This window comes from Pezoporus occidentalis, unplaced genomic scaffold (genome assembly GCF_034315485.1).
Source record: "Pezoporus occidentalis ecotype Australia unplaced genomic scaffold, CSIRO_AGI_Poc_V1 ctg214, whole genome shotgun sequence".
Taxonomy (NCBI): Eukaryota; Metazoa; Chordata; class Aves; order Psittaciformes; family Psittacidae; genus Pezoporus; species Pezoporus occidentalis.
Window position 1 is genome coordinate 282,286 of NW_026914007.1, and position 21,842 is coordinate 304,127.

At 40.7% G+C, this 21,842-nt stretch overlaps 1 protein-coding gene across 5 annotated transcripts in view; it reads left to right on the forward strand.

The window, feature by feature from the left end:
- DENND2B (DENN domain containing 2B) overlaps positions 1-21,842 on the forward strand; it is a 178,947-nt gene that overhangs the window by 61,680 nt on the left and 95,425 nt on the right. For all 5 annotated transcript variants that reach the window (XM_062619830.1, XM_062619833.1, XM_062619832.1 and 2 more), the window contains one exon: positions 15,838-15,942. In XM_062619830.1, coding sequence (XP_062475814.1) covers positions 15,863-15,942 — 80 coding nt within the window. In that variant the 5' untranslated portion in view covers positions 15,838-15,862. The remainder of the gene's footprint in view (positions 1-15,837; positions 15,943-21,842) is intronic.

Genomic DNA, 21,842 nt, shown 5'->3' on the forward strand with positions numbered 1-21,842 from the left:
TATGTGTTCCCTTGATGACAAGCTGCTGTACTTACCACTGGCTTGATCAGCCCATCTTGTAGTTCCCACAGAGAAGGTCCATTTCATACTCTGTAAAACTGCCTTTGAATAGTCCCACATGGAGACTGTACTGTTTTAGTCAGCAAGTCAAAGACTTCCAACTAGTGTGTGTTTCCCTGCAGGGACCATTTGTTTCCTTTTGGGGAGCATGTCTACATTGGCACAAGTATGCTGTACTCTCACATAGCACTGAAAAAAAGGTGCTCATTCAGGACTGAAAGGTGCTCATGTACTTACATCACTGCTAAGTACATAAAATGCAAAAGGAACTACTCTCCTCAAAATTGTATATAGGGAAAGGATGGACTGGTTAATGTCACTAAATCAGAAAATGCTGTATAATCTTTGTGCATTAAATCTTCTTTAGTTGTAGATTTAAGTGTTGCACTGTCATGTAAGAGTGTAGCCATAGTTAACTTCTGAAAGAACTCCCTGTCAACAGTCTGTTCAGTTTCAGCTGCGTTATTCATAAGTTTCATTCCTCCCTCCAGCTGTTTCCACAAACTGAAAGACTTATTTCAATTTATAAATGCTATTTCCCCATTGTTCATGCCCAAAGCTATTTTCCATGCCCCCAGAATCCCAAACCTACAAAAGAAGCCATATGGAGTGATCCTTTGAGGAGGAAGTCCAAAATGGCACGATATTGGAGTTGCCCTCTGCAAAGCTTCAACAGCTGGTATTTCTCTGTTGTATATCTGTGGCTGGGTAGGGGTATAAGGCACAGAGCTGAGTATGAATGGGGTGTGGTTGCATTACTAAAGGGTTCACATTTGTTGTATTGTGGCTCCAGTTTTCTCATTAAAACTGGAAGGGCTCAAACTTGCTTCTATGAGAACTGAATGGGGCAGTTGCTTGATGTTTTGGAGCTACAGCTATAGTTTGAGGTGTATTTGTCACTCAGAGGAATTCCAACTGTATTGGCTTTTTAATAGGAAGACTGGTCAAATGGTTAAGAAAATGCTGATGTCTGGAACAGCAGAGATAATACCTTGAAGCTATGCTGAAAAGTTAAACTGCATTTTGTAATAAAGCCCTTAAACTTCAAACCATCTTCATGCATGTATTTTCTTTAGAGCCCCACCTGGAGTATTGCTGCTGTGAAGATTCAGCTAAAGTGAATTGCATATTTTTCATACCCTTTTACTTCCTAGGTTCAGAAAAAGGATTCTTAGCATGTCTCTTGTATCTCAAACATAGGATAAAGAAAACCTGTTGTATTTGGATGTCCCACTGTGTATTCTTCCTTCAGGTTAAACCGGAAAAGATTTATCTGGGGAAAATGAGGTTTAGATTATCACAGATACTAGCACACATCAGAAAAGTGATGCAGTTATTCCAGCAGGAAACTGCAGGAATTGGTGCTCTGTAGGAACCTGTCAATCCTGGTGCATTCATAATGCCTACAGATTTCAAGGCAAATTATCAGCTAAAGTACCTTAGCCCAAAATCATCAGATGAATAGATAGTCACAAAAGTTATGTGTATTCATAATTTCATAAATCGTTACCTTTTGGAGTCACAAAAAGCATTTATTTTGCTCTAGTGGGATGAAATCTGCTGTTAGTTAGCTTTTGAGTGTTGTGCACTGTGCACAGGTACAGTTCTATCTGCCTCTAATACAAATCACTGTCTCAGCATTATAAAAGGGTTCACAAGTATTTACCTATCTTTTGGAGGACTGGGACTGAGATTTGAATGAACTGTGGCCAACTTTGTGGTATCAGCTGGAAACCGTGTGGAATTTGGTAATGTCAACCTAATGACAGTCAAAGCTGATTAATTTCTGCCTTGAATGTTTAGATTTGTTCATTAATCAAGGCCAGGAAAAAATATATTCACATGAAGCTGAAGAGTTTTTGCGTAATAGATTTTATAAGCCTCAAAGGCTGTATTTGTCTTATGATGATAGAATTTTTAGTAGGAAAGCATTATTTATACTCTGTGTATACTTTATTCTAGCTAATTTACTTACAAATAGACAAGTTCTGTTTGTGAAATTAATGAACAAATTGTGTATGCAGTATTGTGCATATATGTGCATAAACTGTATCTATGTATCTGTAATACTTTGTTTATGTGTAAATGCACATTTTCAATTCTCTGCTTACTGTTATTGGAAAGATCAGTGTCCATACAACTGAAATGAAGGAGGAACAGTGAAGGAATAGGGGACGAGAGAGAAGTCTGGGATACAGTTTAATTTCTGATGCCGTCCTGTACAAACTCTAGCAAAGGAGTGTCTGAAACTAGAATTTAGCTGACAACAGCATAAGCATAAACTCTAAGAAAGCAGAGTAGAATTCAGGTTTGCCCTGCCACTGGGTGAATTATATGTTTTGTGATTGATTGTAACAAACTCTGTAGTGACTTTTTTTTTTTTTTCTGATGAGTTGTTTTGGGAATAGACAGGTGTAATTCTGAAGGTCAGGTTGATGCAGAGTTACTTTACCAATCACACTTGAAAAGAGACAATAAAAATATTACTGTACAGGGAAGCAGATCCAAATTTGACCTCATCTTAAATCCATAGGAAAGAATAAAAGGAAGATGAGTGCCAGCTTCAGTGCCAGGGTGTACAATGCTGCCACTCGAAAGTTTGTTCAAATACGGTCTCCATGAGGTGGGGAAATTTGAGTCAAAACTTTGCTTTGGGGGTGAGAAAGCTCATGTGTTCAGATAATAGATTTTACACCCTGGCCATATCTTGAAGAAGTTATTTCCATATAGGTGCTATACCAAATTTACCCTGCTGTGTGTGGAATGTTCTCTGCTTGGCAAGAGGCCAAAACATTCCCTGCATGGGAGAAGGGGATGAAATTATATCTGATCAGAGTGTTAATCTATGTCACTTAGGCTTTTCCTGTGGCCGTTTCTGTGTTGCAATGGCAATGCTGGGTATGCTTTTTCGATGAGATCATTGCAAATCAAATTGCTGTTAAATTATATTTTACTCACAGTTTTGAATTGCGTTAAAGTAGGAACACGAGTGCTAAAACTGGGTAGAAATGCTGGTGCTGGAGTGACACTCCAAATGCTGTCTGGATAAAATTAATCATTTCAAGCAAATATTTCAAGTTCATGTTACATGTTTTAATACTGTTAAACATGACTGATAGCACATTATGGCACTGTAGCCAAACTGGGAACAAGAAAGAGGACCCTATTCCTGAATGCACTGGCTACTTGCTCTTCCTGGACATATCCAGCTGAATGGAAGGATGTGGGATCACCGTTTCTTCTTGACATGATTTTGAAGCTGCATATCTCATGCCCTTTCTGGCATGGCACCAGTTAAGACTTGTAATGCGAGCAGAGAAGTGGGATTTGGGAAGTCTGAATCACCCATGCAAGATGCAGTGTGGGAGCAGTCTGCACAAGGCCATGTGGTGGGGTCTCAGCTGCAGGGCTCACAGGTGGCACTGCTTGTCTGACTGCTGCTGGGGCACTTGGTCATCTCCAGGGAAAGAATGAAGCAGTTAATGCTGTATGTTGCTCTGCATCGGGTTTACTCCCGCACTGCAAACTGTAAAGAAAGATTGTTCCCTCAGCAGAGCTCACCAGTACAGTCAGCAGAGCTCACCAGTACAGTGGGTCTATTCAAGCCTGCATCTGGGAAGATAGTTAGTACCTTCATTTATGAAATTCCTGTCACAGAAGTGAAAATTCTTAGGAACAGTGGCTGGTCTCTTGAGAGGTCTCTAACATGTCATGTACCCAGCAGTATGTAAATCATTCTCATGAAAGGAAAGAGGAGAAGGTCTTTCAAATCATCAAATACCATCTCACAACCTGGAAAGGTTTAAAAGAGATTTGATATCATTCAAAGTTTATTTGTGGGTTTGTTTTTGTTTTGTCTAAACCCCCCCTTCTCCTTCTGCCACTCAGAATGCAGCAGGCACAAGAGCAGAGCTAGCATGTCTGCAGCTGCTGCCCTGCTTCCTTGCACTGCTGGCAAAGGCTGTTGCTCCAGGAAGCTTCAACAGAAACCCCGCTGTTGGCAGGAGCTGCAGTCCATAGTGGTTGGGTGGCTGCAATCAGCCCGGGTGGGTAAGTGTTCTGCTGCCTCCAATGTTAAAACAGGTTTAAATGTTTCCAGTTGTTTTGCTGTCTAGTGGTTGGAGGCCTGATGAAAGGAGATTTATAACACTTAAACTTGTGGTAGCTTGTTGAAACGTTCCTTTCATGCAGATGATAAAGGTCAGTGCTGTGGGAGCTGAACTCTTTTCTTGAGAAAAGCACAGCCCCTTCTGACGGCTGTGGACACCTGTGGCTGAGCTGTAGCTGGGAAGATGCTCTCCACAAATTCATAAACCAGCATGTAGTAGTAGGGGAAGAAAGCTGTGTAAATACACAGCAGTTATAAAGCCAGTGGATAAAACTGAGGACCATGGTACCACTTCCTATAAAAATATCCCTTCTAAGAAAAAACAGCTTCTTCTCGGCAGGATCATATTGGTGTTTTCTACATTTGTGAAAGGCAACTCCTGAAATTCCTTATGTTTCTTCTAATGGCTTTTCAGTGTTGATTCACACTTTCCTCTTTTGTTTTAGTGTGGAAGAGTGAAATTCCAGCAAGGCTGACTTAGTGAAAACTGAATTAGTGTTGATGGCTGGAGAGAAATGTAACTTGATCTTCTGTCTCCAGTGCTTGAATCAGGAACTGAGATAATTGTTCTAAGACCCTGTTTGAGTTGCCAGAAAATGGAGCGGTGCTTCTGCCAGATGGTCACTGCAGAAGTGCCAGACATTCCTCCTCTTTGAGCTTGTGAGGGTGTGTATTTGAGAAGGAAAATACACACAGGCAGCAGGGTTTTCTTTTGGAGATGCTGCCTGAGTGTGCAGTGCCATGCCGTGCTGTAGGGATATTAGTGTTTGATGGCTGGCAAGGGGTATATGCACAGGGACTTGAGTACAGAAATGTTTTCCTTGATCTTCCCTGTTGAGCGGTGGCATTAGTCACTCTGTCACAGGGCTTGACATAGAATGAGGTAAAGCCACCAGAAATGGATCTGAAGGGCACATCACACAGCAAGAGAAACCAGTTGAGTCCCTGAAGAAGTCATGGCTCACTGGAAGAGATGATGATGTCTGCCAGGTACTAAGCCCAGCTGCACTTGTTAATGATTCATGCTTTTAATTGAAACCATATAGCCCTGCCTCGTGGGAGCCGCTGGTGCAATAAATCTTGATTTTTCCATATTAGAAAACTGTGTTCTTTGGGGATTTAAAAAACTCTTAGGCTTTTTTGCCCCTACTTTTCTGTTGCTATAGCGACTATAATTTTTGTTAACAAAGGCAATAAGTAGTTTGCTGTGCTTAGTTTATGTTATTGTGATTCTGGTATAGCTGGTATATATTCTCTCCATCCTCTCTCCTCTCCTCTCCTCTCTTCCCTCCCCCCTCCCAAGCCAATTCTCTAAAGAAACTGCAGGAGTCTGGGAACTGCTGTACCCCTGCAATCACCACAGGGCTGTACATACATGGGGGAATGAGCATCTACTCATGAGTTAGGGACTCAAGAACTTGAGCTGAGATTTGAGTTTAGGTTTGTGTATCGAATGAGTGGCTACCCAAAGTCTGGACAATTCCCACACTCGTGGAGTCACACCTGCTTTGTAGGGCAGCAGGAGTTTTTGTCTCTTTCAGTGAAGTCTCATGTCAGGTTACTGCAGTATTGCAGATCCATTGAAGTATCTTTGGGAAAATGCAAGTCTGATTCCATGAGGGAAACTTTAGCCATGGAATGAGCATGAGGAAAGGTGGGTTACTTTCTCTGGGGGACATGGAGTGCAGTCCCAATATGGAGCTGAAGAAGGGGAATGTACCTTTTTCTTCTCCTGCTGTTTCTTAATGCCTTTTTTTCCCTTCTAAGTGTCTCTTAACTTCCTTGTTTCCCACCTGTGTCTTTCTGACACAGTATGTTAGCTGTTCTTTATCTCATCCTTGTTCTACCAGCATTCAACTTTTCTGATGTTTGTCTGGTCCTTACCCCTCCTCCCTGTTTCTTCTTCAGTGGGCTTCCTCTGTTTCAGCGGCACAGCTAGGAGAAAGGTTGAGGCGCACTCATTTTGCTGGCACCATGCTTCTCTCCCATCTCCTGTCTGTTCAGTCAGCTGAGGCGGGAGATGGAGTCAGGCAGGCAGGTATGGACTGCACACTCTCAGTCAGGCTGCTCACACCTCGATGTGGTTTATCATCCTGGGAGCACAGGGGCTTTGTTTTATTTGTTTTGGCTTAGAATGTGTAGAGTTTGAAGGACAGGGAGGCAGTAGCAAAGAGGTTCATAAACATGAAGGGAATCAGAAAACCGCTGTGCTCATTGCCCTGAGAGATGCTGGTTTACAGGTAGGCAGCCATGGCAGACAGGAGAGGGTGGTTTTGGTGACCACAAAAGCTGGTGAGGTATGGTTTGTCTCTGTTAGTGATGTATTTACCATTGGTGATAGCAACATGTCTGGGCTCCATCATGTTTCTGGAGAACTTGAACACTGTTTGTGTGTGAGCTAAATCATAAAGTTACTTCTGGTTCATTGGTAGAACAATGATATTTGGAGAGATCAAACCACAGATTTCTGGAGTAGGAAAAACAGGAGCAGCTCTGGGAAAATGGTCCACTCAGGTGTCAGAATGTGGGTGATGGGTGTTCTCTCTGGCACTGAATTTGAGGAGCTCAACTTTAAGCAGTTTTCCTAAGGCTACAAAAGAAATCCATGCCAGAGCTCAAACACAGCTCAGAGCTCCTGCATCCTGCAGACACTGCTTTAAGTGCAAGAGCATAATTTCTAAATGGAAACAGCGCTCCTGAATCGTTCTTGCATAAATCCCTCATACAAACAACAGACTTGCTTGGCATCCCATTTGTTGCTGCTAATGCCTGTGTCCAGGGTCACTTCTGGATGTACTTTGGATACAGGACCATTAAGATCATCTTGGTGCCTTTCTACAGATTCCCTGGGTAACTGCCAAGACTAAAAGAGACAGACCCAAGGTTGTTCTCATCTCTTTGTACAAGCCAAGACAGTTTTGGCTAATTTTTCTGCTTACATCCATGAGGTCTCCAGCCAGTTCCTCATCCTCCCAGGATGCTTTTATATCATCATACAGAGACAGTCTATGCAAATTAATAGTTGCTTCACTAGGAATGTTAGCATTGCAGCTTAGGTGTCATGGACAGGACCTGCTTCTTGGAGATACTGACTCACAACAGTAACACAAGTACTAGGACAAAGTGATCTAAACACAATGAGATTCATAGTAACAACACATAGCAGTTGACCTTATTGAGACGCTGATATTGAAGATCTACTGCTGCTTGAAACTTAAAGCAACATTCTGTGACAATGTGGGCTTGCCTTCTGCTTACACCAATTAATTTAGTTTTCTTTTACCGCATGGAATTAGAGAGAAGTGGAAGGACAGTGTAAATGTTGCCATTAGTTACTTCCGCTCATGACCTCTGATTTTCAGTCCTCCTGATGCTCATGAAGGATCTCTTCCACATCTTTCTCCAGCAAAATGTCTCCTTAGCCATTGTGGACTTTGGTTGGTGCCCTTCCTCCTCTCTGCTCCCAGAAAGGGATCTGCAGAAGGAGTCTGAGGCAAACATGCTAAAAGAAATCTCGTTGCCTTCTGAAAATAAATGAAAATAGTGCCACCAGCTGCAGTGGCCCACCTGGCCATTTAAACAGTTTGATTTCCATGCTTTTATCAGTGACACTGTTCCCCACATTGTCACAAATAGTTGCAAAATGGAAGCCTATTTCAAGGGTTTCCAAGCTTTGTGAGTGTCAACTTTCCTGCTGCATCTCAGGGTCTGAGAGAAGCTCGAGGGTCTGTTTGCACAGGCTGTGGGAAGCTGTATTATTAATTTATAACTTGCTGCCTGCTCTGAGACAATTCACAGTTACAGTCTCGCTCCTAATCACGGCCTTATGTAAGGTTATTTGGAAAGTGTGTTGCCCACTCTAAACACATACTAAGAACATCTGCATGGAGAGTTCATGTGGGGTATTTAATGTGCTGTAAATTCTCCTCTTTGCACAAGCAAGTTCTGACTTGTTCTTGCTCTTGTTCATAGAGTATGAATTGAGAAATGAAAATTGATGTAATTTGTCTACACTGGATAGGTAATTCAGGTTTAAAGTACAATATAACAGAGATCTTATTAAGCCTCCATGTGGCTGAATGTGCTTCAGACATTCCTGGGTGGCACAGCTAACTTCTAGAAAAGGTGACACAGAATTAGTCAGGAAATAGCTCAACTAGCATAACTTAAGCCATTTACCCAGTGACTCATAAGAAATGTATGGCAAAATGAAGATTGAATCCCCCTCTCTCAAGTCTTTATGCAGCTGCATCAAGATTCCCCTTCCTCCCATCATGTATTATTGAAACATTATATGAGGCACATAACGGCTATTAATTTTGCAGTTTGTGCTGTAGTGGTGCTCTGAGTGGGAGCCATGTGTGTCTGGCAGGAAGGAAGGGAGGTGTGCTAACAACACTGTGGACAGCAGCTTGCTCTGCATCCTAGCTCTGACCTGTGTTTTGCCTCACATGATGCTTTAATGGATCAAAACCTACTGTAGCTGCAAATTCAGGATGCATCTCAGCTGATGGCAGACATTGTCAGTCAGTCTTGGGGTGAGGAAGGTTCAGTCGCTGGTGTCAGCTCAACAGGGAATTTTTTTTTAAGACTTTCAGCTTGGTTTGTTCACTTTGCAGCCTGTGCTCCCAGGCAGTCCATCCTAAGCAATGAACCATGCTTTGAATTTTATTGTGATGTCTATAGAGACTGGTGACACCCTGCAGGAAATACTGAAGGACAGTCTATTTTCTCATTTCTGATGTTCTTTGTGATGCAAAAAATATTAATGAAAAAAACCTCTTCTTTAAAGCTAATCTACATTCATTCTTTAGCAAAATAATAATCTGGGTTTTGTGTCACAAGAAACAATTCATTACTATGCAAATGATGTTGCCATTACAGGACTATGAGGAACAAGCAACAGGAGCAGGTGAGCTCCTGAGACTTGAATGGATGTTTTCATGCAAATATCTTGAGGATGAAGGGAATGGACAAAGGAAGAATAATACCTGGGAACTATGAAGTATATTATACACAATTCATAAATAGGCTGTTTTCATAGTGATGTCTGGTCATCATGGAAGTGTTTGTGTTGCAAATGCCAAAATTTCAAAGATGTGATGGCTCTAGCAGCACTGAAAGTAATACAAGAGCTTAGAGCTAAATTCTTACATTTGGACACAAGTTTTGGACTGCAGTGTGTTTCAAGTGAGGTCTGTTCTCTCCAGTTTCAATTCAAGGGAAAAAAACAGCTTGAGGGAACGTTAATGGAGTAATAAGGTAAAGAAGGGTGATGGAGACAGAAGAGGAAGGCACAAAATAGGCAAGTGCACAAATATAAGAAGAAGGGAAAGGATTTTAGGTGGTAGAAAAATAGGGAAGGAGGGTGAGTAGAGAACTGTCCTCTCTAGGCAACATGCCTGCTTTTCACCTGCCTGGTTCTGCAGCCACCTAGGTCTGACAGCCTACACTGATGAGAGGCAATAGCTTTCCCCTCCAATAAGTGCAGCAACATCAGTTTCCTAATAGTATCCATTTCAGTTCAGTGGGGACTTTGCTGCTGAAAGGGTGGGTTTGCATTGCAAGGTTGCAATGACAACCAAGTCCACCACCACTGATGGTTATACTAGGAAGTTTGTGCTGGAAGTAAACCTGTCATCATTGGCTTGATTGGAACCAGGCTGTCTCTGGATTATAGGGAAGAAAACTTTTTATGAGATTGTAGAGTTAATATCAGGTAAAACCTGTGCCTTTTGCAGTGTCATAAAAAGTTTGGCAGCCCTTTTTGTTTGTCTGTGTCATCCACAAACATTGTCACTTGTTCTCAATCAGAGACTTTGATATACGTAGCTATGCGAATAGCTTGGCATTGTTTTCTCAGTTAGAGTTTATGCTAGAGTGTAACCTGGCCCCGCACATACGTGTTGTTGATAGCGCAAAGTCTGTTTCTTCAGTCTGTAGAATTAAAGGCAGTTAATTTATGTGTTTTGCAAAGAACCTGTTGATGTGATCATAGTTAGCTGTGTGCTGTAACAATTAAACTTGGGGTCAGATAGTGGAATTAATACTTCCTGAGTATCTCCATACCAAGTACTTGCTCAGCAGGTCATTTAGCTCTTTATGTTAGCTTGTAGGGTACTGCAAGGCTAAACTTGCAGTGGCCCAGCTTAGAGAACAGATTTACCTTTATCATTAAAGGTAAGTCATTACCTTTAATGATAGTGATTATTATAATTAATATGTGATAATAAATCTCATTTATTAGTACATGATAAAAGCATGTAGTTCTCATAAAAATGTTCTTTGGAGTCTCTACAGAAGCCCTCTCAATGCAGAAATCTTTAAAGAATTTACTGGACTTTCCAGTACATCAGAACTGATATTGTTCTGGGAGGACTCAATCATCTGTTTTACTGGAAGGGAAAAAGCAAATTGCCACAAAGCTAAGCTGTGACTCTTAAAAAAATTTTTAGCTGTACAACACCTCCTGAAATGTGGGCAAGCTTTCCTTAAAGCACTTAGAGAAGCATATTAATATTTTCAGCTTCTCAAGGCCTAGAGACATTCTGCTGCAGCTGCAATTAAAAGAAAAGTAGACAAAATCAGTTATTATTAATGTATTTCTAAGAGTTTGTCTCTATTACAAGGTTCTCTCAAAAGCACGAGTTTGTCTTAACAGTCTGTACTTCTTCCCTGTAACGCCTTCCTGTTATGTATCAAAGTCTCTACCCTGTAGGGCAGACCAAAGCAGTAATATTTCCCCCTATTTTCAGATCCCATATCGGTGGAGTTTCAAGAGGAAAATAATTTGCCTTAAAAGGCTTCAGAACATATGCAGATCTCAAGAATTCAAATTATATCTTACAAACGATATTGATGGCAGTGCAGATTGATTCAGTCTAAGAGAGTTAAGTATAGGTTAATCTTTGCAACATGTGAGACAGCAAGGACTTTAAACACACTGAACTGTCTCTGACAAACAAAAATAACAGCAGAAGTCCAGAGTAGAGAAATCTTACGAACTCACTTGACTTCTGTGCTGGACATTGACATTTTCTATGTAGAATTTGCAGCCATGTTAGTAATTATGCAGGGGAGGGCTTGGGCTCTTACACTCAAAGCCTGCCTTCTAAAGCCATTAGAAACCCTTCAGCTATCCTCTTTGCCACTTTCCTAGCTTCATCTGCACAGTGCTGCAGCCTGGGTCCCAGTGAACGCCTGGCTAAGAGGACTCAAGCCACATATACATTGTCTTCTGCTTGTATGAGTTCAGTAAGCAGCAGAATCTGGATTCTTCTTCATTAAGCTTCCAGATAAACAGTGCTAGTGTTCCTGATGTTCAGAAAACTGGTTTTGAAGCATTGCAACACACTCTAAGGACTTTTTATTGGAACAGGATATTTAATGGAAAAATATGCTTAAGAAATGAGTGCAGAAAATGGAGTGAAATGAATCTGTTTTAAGACTAAGAAGGAAAAGGACCATAAGGATAGGAAGAAGTATTGACCACAGTATTAAAAACAACAAAAAAGTGCCATCAAACAAAAACACATGCACATTCATTGAAGAAATGTCAATTGAAAGAGCCTATTCTGCTCCCATTAAACAGGGGAAGTTTAGATTGGATATAAGGAGGAAATTCTTTCCTGTTAGGGTGGTGAGGCACTGGAATGGGTTGCCCAGGGAGGTTGTGAATGCTCCATCCCTGGCAGTGTTCAAGACCAGGTTGGACGAGGCCTTGGCTGATATGGTTTAGTGTGAGGTGTCCCTGCCCATGGCAGGGGGGTTGGAACTTGATGATCTTAAGGTCCTTTCCAACCCTAACTATTCTATGATTCTATGATTCTATTAACAGAATGAAAGATGTTGTCATTCCAGTTATGCAAATGTTTTCTCTAAAACATCTAAGATACTTATAACATGATGTTGATCTAAGACACTTAAAACACATGTGAGCCTAGACATGAATAACTAGGCCCAATGCTATTCACCTTCCACAGAAGGAGAGGAGGGGTCCTTGCAGTATAGTAATGGTGGATACCTTGTGTGTAAGAAATAAGGTTTTATTGAGGCCTTACAGACTCTCAGATAGTACAAATAAATCTCTGCTGATTACCAAGACCTTTCAGGTGCTTTGTCCAAGCCTAGCTCTATCCTGAACTACTTGTGAATGGGAGTGAGCTGAGGAACAACTTGCACTGCAATAGTGTAATGTAATGGGAGGGGGTGCTTCCAAAGCACTGGAATGCTTTAGGAAATTAAGAATAATTTTGAACTGCAGTAGGGAGCAGCATGTGATTTACAGCTCCCTTGCTAACACCTGTTAATGGAATTAAAAGTTCAAAGGCCTCATAAAGTCATAAAGTTCATTAGGAAAAAGTGGGATTGTTGTCAGTGCCCCTTCTGTGCACAAAAAAGCTCCAGGCCACACTATCACTTTGGGAGTGCAAGTAAACCTTTGGGGGAGGGAAGAGGGAGACAGTCCATAAGGAATATTCTGTCATTGAGACTTCCTGAAATGATAAAAATCTGCTAGGAAACACCTGCAGTGCAGTAGGCATTTTCAGTCGGTATGATGAACCTTGCCTGGTACCAGCAGTAGATCCCATGTTGCCATCACATCATTTTTTGTGTATCTGTTGTCTTCACTCTGATCCTGACAAATGGCTTGTGGATGTTTTAGGCAAAATGGGTGTAATAACGGAGAACATCCGTTAGATCCTATCATCTATGCTAATTGGAGAGTTGTCCTAGTGAAATTAGTGAGACCACACCTGGTGTAAAGCACAAATTATGGCTAAATGAGGGTTTCAGAGTAATTCTTCACCTTTATAAATGAAACCAAATTCTGCATTTTTGAGGCAAAGTGTAGTTAGATGGTTAACCAGGCAACATGGAATCTGCGTGACATGACTATCTTTGGATTTGTTTTTAACAGTATGTCACAATACTTGAGAGACTTTGGTTTTCACTGCTTTGTGAAGAATAATTTGCAAACACTGTGATAGAGAATGCTCTCACACAAGCCCAAGGCATGTGATTGTTACTATACAATATAAAAAACTTACATGGCTGTCAAACTCATTTTGAAGGCTCTTGCTACCTGACCATAAAATTCAGTTGTGTGTTTTTCTCTGTTTCCCTTTTATTTTGGGAGCTGGGATTTCCAGGCACTGGACTGACTGTTTTTCTGCTTTGTGAAAGTTATTTGGATTTTCTCTCCAAGTGCTGAGATGTTACCAGCATCACCTACAGCGAAATATTCCTGCAAAAGAAGCATTAAAGAAATATGGCATAGAAAAGTCAGTTGACATCACCACATGTACCAGAGTCTCAAATGCATGGGAAGAAAAACACTTACATCAGCAAATTTGATATATCTTGTGAAATTGCCTTTTAAAGCTCAGTTCGTCTTTTGCTGAAAGCAAAGCAGTTTGGCCTATTTGACATTTAAGGTAGCTTTGAAGTGTGAGGTTTAAATAATCACTTTTTAAAATACTGACTGCAATAATTTTTATCAAGCTTTAATGTACCTTTTTTTTTTTTTTTTCATTAGATTTTGGGTATGTGAAAAGCGAACTCTTGGAAAACCACATCCCGGAAGCACACTTTTTTGTTTGTTTGGGGTTTTAATGTGCCAGCTCAGTATCCCATCTTTTTGAGGCTCCCTTCAGCTTATTCTGATCTTGAACAGAAAAAGCAAATCTTGGAAAATGATCCTGAGCTGTGCTAACAGTTGTTATTCACCTTATGCCACATTTATATCTCTTATTTTTCTCACCTAATTGCTAATAAGTGATTTAGACAGATTTAACACAGTAAAGGGATTGAAGTGGTGCGTGGAAAACATTAAAAAAGCTGCTGGCTCTCTGTGGAATGTGCAGTCCTAGAAAGCTTGGCCAGCATCAGCAGGTTTCCTTTCTCATCCTGAGCAAGCCCTTTTCCAATCAGAACAGGCAGTTCTTTAACAGCCCTGTTACGTTTGTTATGTTGATACTGTAACGCCAACAGTAACAACGGGACACTGGAGGAATCTGAGGAGCTTCAGCATAGAAAAAATGTTACCAGCTGGGAAACGTATCTCCATTTAAACTGGGAAAATCAATAGGTGGAAGACAATCCCAGGAGGACAAGTAGACCTGGAGTCTGTGGTGGGCATGGTTCTCTGCTTCTGGAGCTGCAATCTGGAAGAGGTTTGCTGACCTTATTTGTGGCAGAGATGCTTGGAATAAAGTGGTTTAGAGAATATCCTATTTCCCGTGATGGGTCTACTAGTACAAGGATTTTGTGTGTTGTCAGTACCCAGCTTGCTTTTCAGTACCCAGCTTGCTTTTCAGCATCACATTACAGCTGGCTTCTCAAGCAGTCTGGACTTACTGTGGGTTTGAGTAAGCAAGAAGTTTTGTAATACTCCTTGTTTTTTGCATTAGCCGTGCCATTAATGGTCATAAAAATTGCTAGTTATGGTCAGACCCTGGAGGCCAGTGCTGCAAATATCAGTAGATATTCTGAGAGTCTCAGAAGCCATGCAGAGCGTATGCCAGCAGAGCCACACAATCCTTGAAAATAACTCCTGCAGCAGCAGGTGGAGTAAGTCCTGTTCCATTTCTTCCGCAAGGGACTCTGCTGGTGTTTTAGAGATCTTATCATGACGTGAAAACATCTTTTTCCCTCATATTTCAAAATATTTCTCAAACAATCTCAATGACAGAGGAAATTGCCACCAAGAGCTGTGTTCTACACCACAAAAACATGGGATATAGTCACAAACAGAGGGGCATGTTGTTAGAGGTTACCACCTTTGCATCTCTGGGATTATGTCCTGGCCTATATCCATACTGTCATATTCTCCCTTCAGTCACAGCACACCATTCCTATTATGATAATGGGATGAGGGCAAAATAAATCATTATACTGGGCTGTTCCTTTGCCATTTATGGAGCAATGTTACAGAAGTAAGGCTCATCTTTTGGTCACTCAACTGGGTATATGGGGTTTTTACAATGGCTGAAATTAAATATACAGCTTTTGGGTTGTTACCAAATTTCTAGGAAATAAGTAAGAATTAGTAATGATTCTTTATAGTACTCAAGGTCTTAAAAATATCCTAAGACAGTTTTACATAATCTTGGGGCCAATAGAGAAAACCATTTGTAGGTATTTTCATACCACAAGGAGACTTGAAAATTATATTCAACATGTTCTGTATTGAATATATTTCTCTATAATAGAACTGCATTTTAAATTTTAAGAAAAGTTTCTTCATTCCTTGGAATAGCTTTGGTGGCCAAAATGCCAGTCATAGCTGTGGTATTTGCAAGGATCACACAGTGCAGTTACTGGGCTCTCCACATGTACTGATGGATGAAAGAACCATGCCGAACCTGTGATATTTTGTGAACTCTGTATCAAGGATCATTAGTCAGACCTGTCAGAACCTGAAGCATACATACACCAAACTCCCATATATCCCTTTACAGTAGTAGGCCATAGTAAACTTGTCTGTGAATGCAAAAGGGCAGCAGTAGAGAGGTTGGGTTTAGTTTTTCAGGATCATAACGAGACTGATTGCATAGAACAAAAAGCAGCCTGGGGTTCTGCCTTGGCACAGCACAGTACTTCTAACAGTCTTGAGGTTAATTGATTGAAAAATTCATTGATTTTTTATTTTTTTTTTTCCATCACAGATATCCACATTTCTAGAAAGCAGAAATGACCATGACTGCCAACAAGAATGCCAATGTCAACAGCAGAGCTGGAGGGAGTAAAGTGCCTCAGGACGCTCTGGATAGGTAAGTGGTGAATTGCAGGCTTTGTAGATTCTGTGAAAGGTTTGTCTGTTTGGAACAAAATCTCTGTTCAAAGGAAAATGACCTCTGTTCTGACACAGAGAGCGCTTTGCTGGGCTGAGAGAAGTGTTTTGTAGGGATTGGAGGAACCAAAGTGTGAGTAAAGGTCTGCTTCTGGCATGTTTCTGTCAAGCTATTGCTGTTTGTTGGCTGGTTATGATGAAAATGATTGCAAGGAAGGAACTCTGTGGAAGGCACTGTGTAGGCCTTAGGAGGTTTGGGCTAAATTTCTTGGCCATATGACTGCATGTGAGCTTTTCTCTATTGCCAATCTCCAGTTTGTATTTTGTTTTGGTTTCCGCCATGTTTTCTCTTCTGTTTCTGCCTTGACAGACAGTGGGCAGGCAGTCTCCTGTTTCAGGCCAGAGAGTGAGCATGAAAGGACTGAATGTAAAATACAGGGCTCATCTCTGTTGCTTTGCTTACATGTCCTCCTTTCTGTAGCATCAAAGTAATTTATGAAGTAGAACGACTTTATCACCAACAGTTGGGGGAAATCTGAGCCAAGGACACCTTAAGCTCCCAAAGCCTGACGATTCTGAGGGAATCAGTCTGTTTAGATTGTGCTTCCAAATTTGTGCATGCTTACTTGTGGCTAAGAAACACTATCCTAAGAAAGTTCCAGTCCATCAGAAGGCTGTGATGCAGCTGCATACAGTGGTTCAGATGCCTGTAAATATCAGATACCTTGCAGTCATGAATTAGTACAGTGTAATGACAAGATGGGTAGAGTCAGTTACTGATCCCTTATCTTTCAGTTTATACTGATCACAGGCAGTGCTCTGAAAACAAGATGTTTTCTTTGGGGAGCTCTGCTTTGGAATATTGCTTTGGTACGCAAGTAAAAACTCACCTGCAGCCAACAAGTTCTCATATCCAGGTCAGCAGGAGTCTTGTTTTCAGCCACAGCCTTTACAAAGTAATGCTGACAGATTCAGCCTGTGGTCTTCACATAGGACAAGCCCACCAGCTGCTCTTATTTTGGGGCTGACAGTTGCAAATCCCTCACTTAGATCTAAAGGCAGCCTCAGTATGCTTTGATTGGGAAAGCTTAGACTACCGTCAGGCTACAGAACCTTTATGGATTAATCATTTGAACACAGGAGCAAAGCACTAGGCTTTGGATGTCATCTTAGTGAGGTGAGTAGAAAGCCACATAAACTGTGAAGGCTCTTTCTTCAAATGCATGAAATATGTCTGTTGACATATCTCTGTCCTTACTGTAGCATTTTGTCCAGCTCTCCAGGGGATTCTTGCATGGCTATCTTGTCCTGCTCTGTTTTGAGGGTCTATTCTACACTACCTTACACAATAACATGCCACTGTCTCAATTTTTCTTGTGTTTTGGCTCAAAGCAAGACTTTAACCCTATTATAAACAACATAGAGGAGAAATGTGCAAATAACTTGCTCTGGCCTTATAGAGTCTCTGTACTGCACTAATATCTTTGTGTTAGTTAATGGACATAGAAATAAAGAAGATGCTCTTTGCCTTACAAAGTTCAACATGTAACTCTGTAAGGCATTCAGTGGGTTGCAGTGAAATGGGTCTGTGCCAAAAAATGAATGTTATAAAGGAAAAAGTAGTGGAGGTCCTATTTATTTGTAGGACATTTTGGAATAAGAGCATAAGTTGTACCAATGTCAATGAAATACTACTATCACTTTGGGCAGGCTGCATCTGTTCTTGCCATCACTAACTGAGGGTACTACACCTGACAAGCTGTACCAGGGTTACTAGCTGACAGCAGCACAAGAACATTACCGTTTCAAATACTTTAGTAAAGACTGTGATTCAAGTGAGTGGATCATGGAATTACTGTTTGATTTCATCCACTTGAAAGTAAGATACCAGAGGCAAAAACTCCCTGTATTGGCAGCTGCCAGGTATAGAACATCTGGTGTAGATGGAGAAATTCAGGCAGAAATTGAGAAGAGCTGGCTTTAATCATAACAGAGAACTGTAGGTCAACTTGAAAGCAACGTTGAATATTGGCTTGGTTTGAGATACCTGCCATTATATTATGAACATTTTCAAATGCCAACAATGGAAAAGGGAAAACAGGAATCAAATTCTGAGATTTTCAGGATGGAAGCAATAGAAGAGATTCTTCCTCCCTTCCTCCTTCCCTCCCTCCCTCTCTCCCCTCTTTCCCCTCTTTCTTCCCCCCCCCCAACTTCTTTTCTGTTTTTATTTAGAGGAAAAACTCTTTTTAATGACACAACTCTGTTTTGCATTTAAATGCGCTAAGCTTGTTCTTGGTTTTGGTTGTGTTTCCTTATTTCATGCACATATGGCTGCATCTGTATTGCCTTCTACTTCTGAAAACTTATCTCTTACTTCCAGCTCTCTGCTACACCTTCCCACTTATCTACATACATTATTGAATCCCAGGCAATATTCCTGAACTGGATAAAATGGCCTCATGCTGATTACCAAGGGACAGGTTGCCCTACAAAGTAGTGACTAAGAATCAAGAGCCTTAGCCAGAACCCTGACCCTAATCCTGTCTCTCCTAGTGACGTTGCAACATTGTCACACCCTTCCTGTGTCTAAACCTTTCATTAGGTTGATTTGCCTTTCTTCCTTCTGATGCTGTTCTTCTTTTTAAATTGTGCAGTTGACTAAAGATACAGATGACCAGCATCTGTTCTAGTTCTTTTATTAGGCATGTTATGCTGTGCTAAAGTTCAGCAGAAATGGACTCGATATCCTCGTATGTTTCTCAGTTTACTAGTTTGTGTGCTTGGCATCTCATAGTACAAAACAGTGAAAAATATAAAATAAAAGGGGAGTGAGGGTGGCTAGAGGAATTTCTACAGAGCGATGCATATGTAGACATTAAAACCAGATCCCTAATGATATCTGGCGTTCATTTATCCTCCTTCCACCAGTGCAGGCAAATTGGTGGTGGGAACTTGGGTCTAGACTTAAGCAAACTTTGGACCTGGTTTTTGGGTTTAAAATCTTTTCCATTCTGAATATCTTAGAAAGTACTGTGGGATAGTTATTGGATAACAATGGTCAAATAAACTTTCCTTATCATCACCATCTGGTTTAATTAGAATTTGTCAGGAAAAGATTTTGTAAGTACAAGTACGGACCTGAAGCTATGAAAAATCTTTTGAGTTGCACTTGTGTGACAAATGAGGAAATGAATAGGTTGTCATGCACCATTTCTCCATCCATTATTTTGCTTTATGTCATCTTCTCCATCCTTTATTTTGCCTTATGTCATCTTCTTCACCTGTCTTTGTGAAACCCTGTAAGAGGATGTTATTTGAGTCAACCATGAGCATTCTTCATTTTAGTCAGACTGTAAATCAGCAAAGTAAGTGCTGGCATAATAAAAGTTTAAGGCTTTCAGGATTTATTGCCAGCATGTTGAAAGATTCACTGAAACTGAGCAGTCATTGTCTCCATTTAGTACGGGATTTGACTGGAGATTTGGAAATCTGCAAATGTGCTTTCTCTGTATATAACCTGTGGGAGTAGAGTTTCAGTAAGTGCTGATACTGGCAAAACACTGCTGTATTAGTCTCCTGGTGGCTAGGACAGCTTTAGGACAGCTAGGACTGTTATTTTTGGTGGGGTTTATTGTTGCAAGTTGGGCTTGATCTTGAAGGTCATTTCCAACTTAAATGCTTCTATGATTTCAAGACGCGAGGTGTGTTTCAGTGATAGAGTGTCACCATCTGGTTCAACCTTTTGTGGTTCCTTATGTGTCAGAAGCAAGGGTCAGTAAAGTCTATAGAAGTCTTTCAAATTCCTTTGGCTGTTAATTAGGCCCTCCTAGATCATGGATTTAAATTTTAGTCAGAAATATCTTCAGTGAAAAGGAGGTGCCTACAAGTAAAAATCTATAAAACTGCATCAAGATTATTGCAGTACCTAAGTTTGGTCCTTACCAGAGTGGGGATCTATTGATATGAGACACCACAGCCATTTTTCCACCAGAGTTGTGCTAACGGCAGTTTAGGAAATGAGGCAGAGACAGAGAGGAGAGTGAGGGAGGATAACTGTGAATCTCACCTGAGAAACTGGTTGTGAGATTCACAGGCTTCTGCTGTAAACACAGGAAGGGAAAACCTTTGTAACTGAAGCAAGTGAGGCGATTTAAATAAACACCATCCACACCGATGCATTCTTTCTGAAGTTATCTGAAGTTCATTCACCATTCATTACAAATGGAGATTTTTGTGTGTCAAGCTAAACTTGACTGTGAGACAAACTTGACTGTGCTCGGAATAGGAAAATTGTAGAAAGATGATGAAGGTGGTAGAAGGTATGGAACATTTTGACTACAAGGCAAGAATAAAGTGAGTGTGAATCTTCATCCTGAAAATGAAAGAATTAAAGGGAAAGAAGGGGTAATAGAAGTCTCCAAAATGATATATGGAATGTAGTCAGTAAATAGGGGGAAAAAAATCTTTCTATTTAAGAACCTATATGAATCAAATGAAACTGCAAGATGACAGGCTGAAAATAATTTGAGAAGAAGGTACTTCTCTGCAGCATGTTTTTAACTATGGAACTTACTATGCAGGATGTTGTAATTGGACAAATTCATGGAAGAAAAATCTACCAAAGGCCTTTAGCCACTGAAACAAAACCTGTGAGTCAACAGACTGTTAAACTGGTTAAATAGCACTGTATGCTCATCTTGTTCTTACGCTGTTCTCTAGGCACCTGCTAACCGTCATGGTCAGTGACAGAGCTTGGAGTAGGCATGCTTTTTGGCCCAAGCCAGTGGGGTTGTCTGGAACAGGAGTCAATTACAGGAAGCAAATATTAGAGAGTTTGCACAAGGATTGTTACACTTACGAAATAAGACTTTCTGCCTTTCAGTGAGCTTCAAGGACACAACTTTAATCCTAACTTGTGAGTCACTGAGGTGAGCACCAAGGAGCAGGAAGTTAGGAAAGCACCTTATGTGTAGCTAAAAGAGACTTCTAAGCAATTCTGGCAAGAGGCAGCTCTGTGAAATCTTATTAACTCTTCAACAGGAGACAAAGGAGCACATAGCATACTCACGGCTATTGTGTGACCTTTTTGCATCACATGACTAGTTTGTTTGGTTGCACCATAGTTAAGAGGATCAGTGTAGTTCTGAGGAAACTTTAAAACAACAGAAGTCAAATAATAGGTGTAGCAGCATTTGTAGCCCTCTCCTCAGAACGTGGCTTGCTTTCCTTTGGCAAATGATTCAGTAGTTATCTGGAGTCTGTGTTTTATGCTGAAACTTTATTTGAATTAATGAATTAATTTATAAAGTATTTGTCTTAATGTTGTGTTTGCTCCAGTGCAAAGATAAATGTAGAAATGGCACTGCCAGCTCTGACTTAAAAGGCACCTCAACACTATACTGTATTAAAACAGGCCTATAGCTATGTCTGCGAGGTCATGCTCTACTTGTAGTCTGTTTAGTCTATCAAAGAAAAGGAGAAAAAAATTACAAACAAAATAATTATATATTAATGTATCATTGTATCTTAAAATTACAATTTAGTTAGAGATGCTAAGTGCAACAAGCACAAGTCCAGAGCTGAAAAGTATTTAGAGTAACTGTGGCTACATAACTTCTGTAAATCATTCCTGATGTCTTTACCTCTGGCTAATATGCCATCTCTGAACTTGGGATTTCAAGTAATTTTATACACTTGGCTTGAGCCTTATCACCTGCTGCAGTATACGACTTGAGTACAGGAAGTGTTTGTTTTTAGAGGAGCTCATTGATCTAGTTTTTGTCTGAGGGTATTGCAAGAGGGTATTGCATGTTTGTTTTTAGACAAGCCCATTGATCTATAGCTTTTGTCTGAGGGTATTTTTGTCTGAGGGTAAGT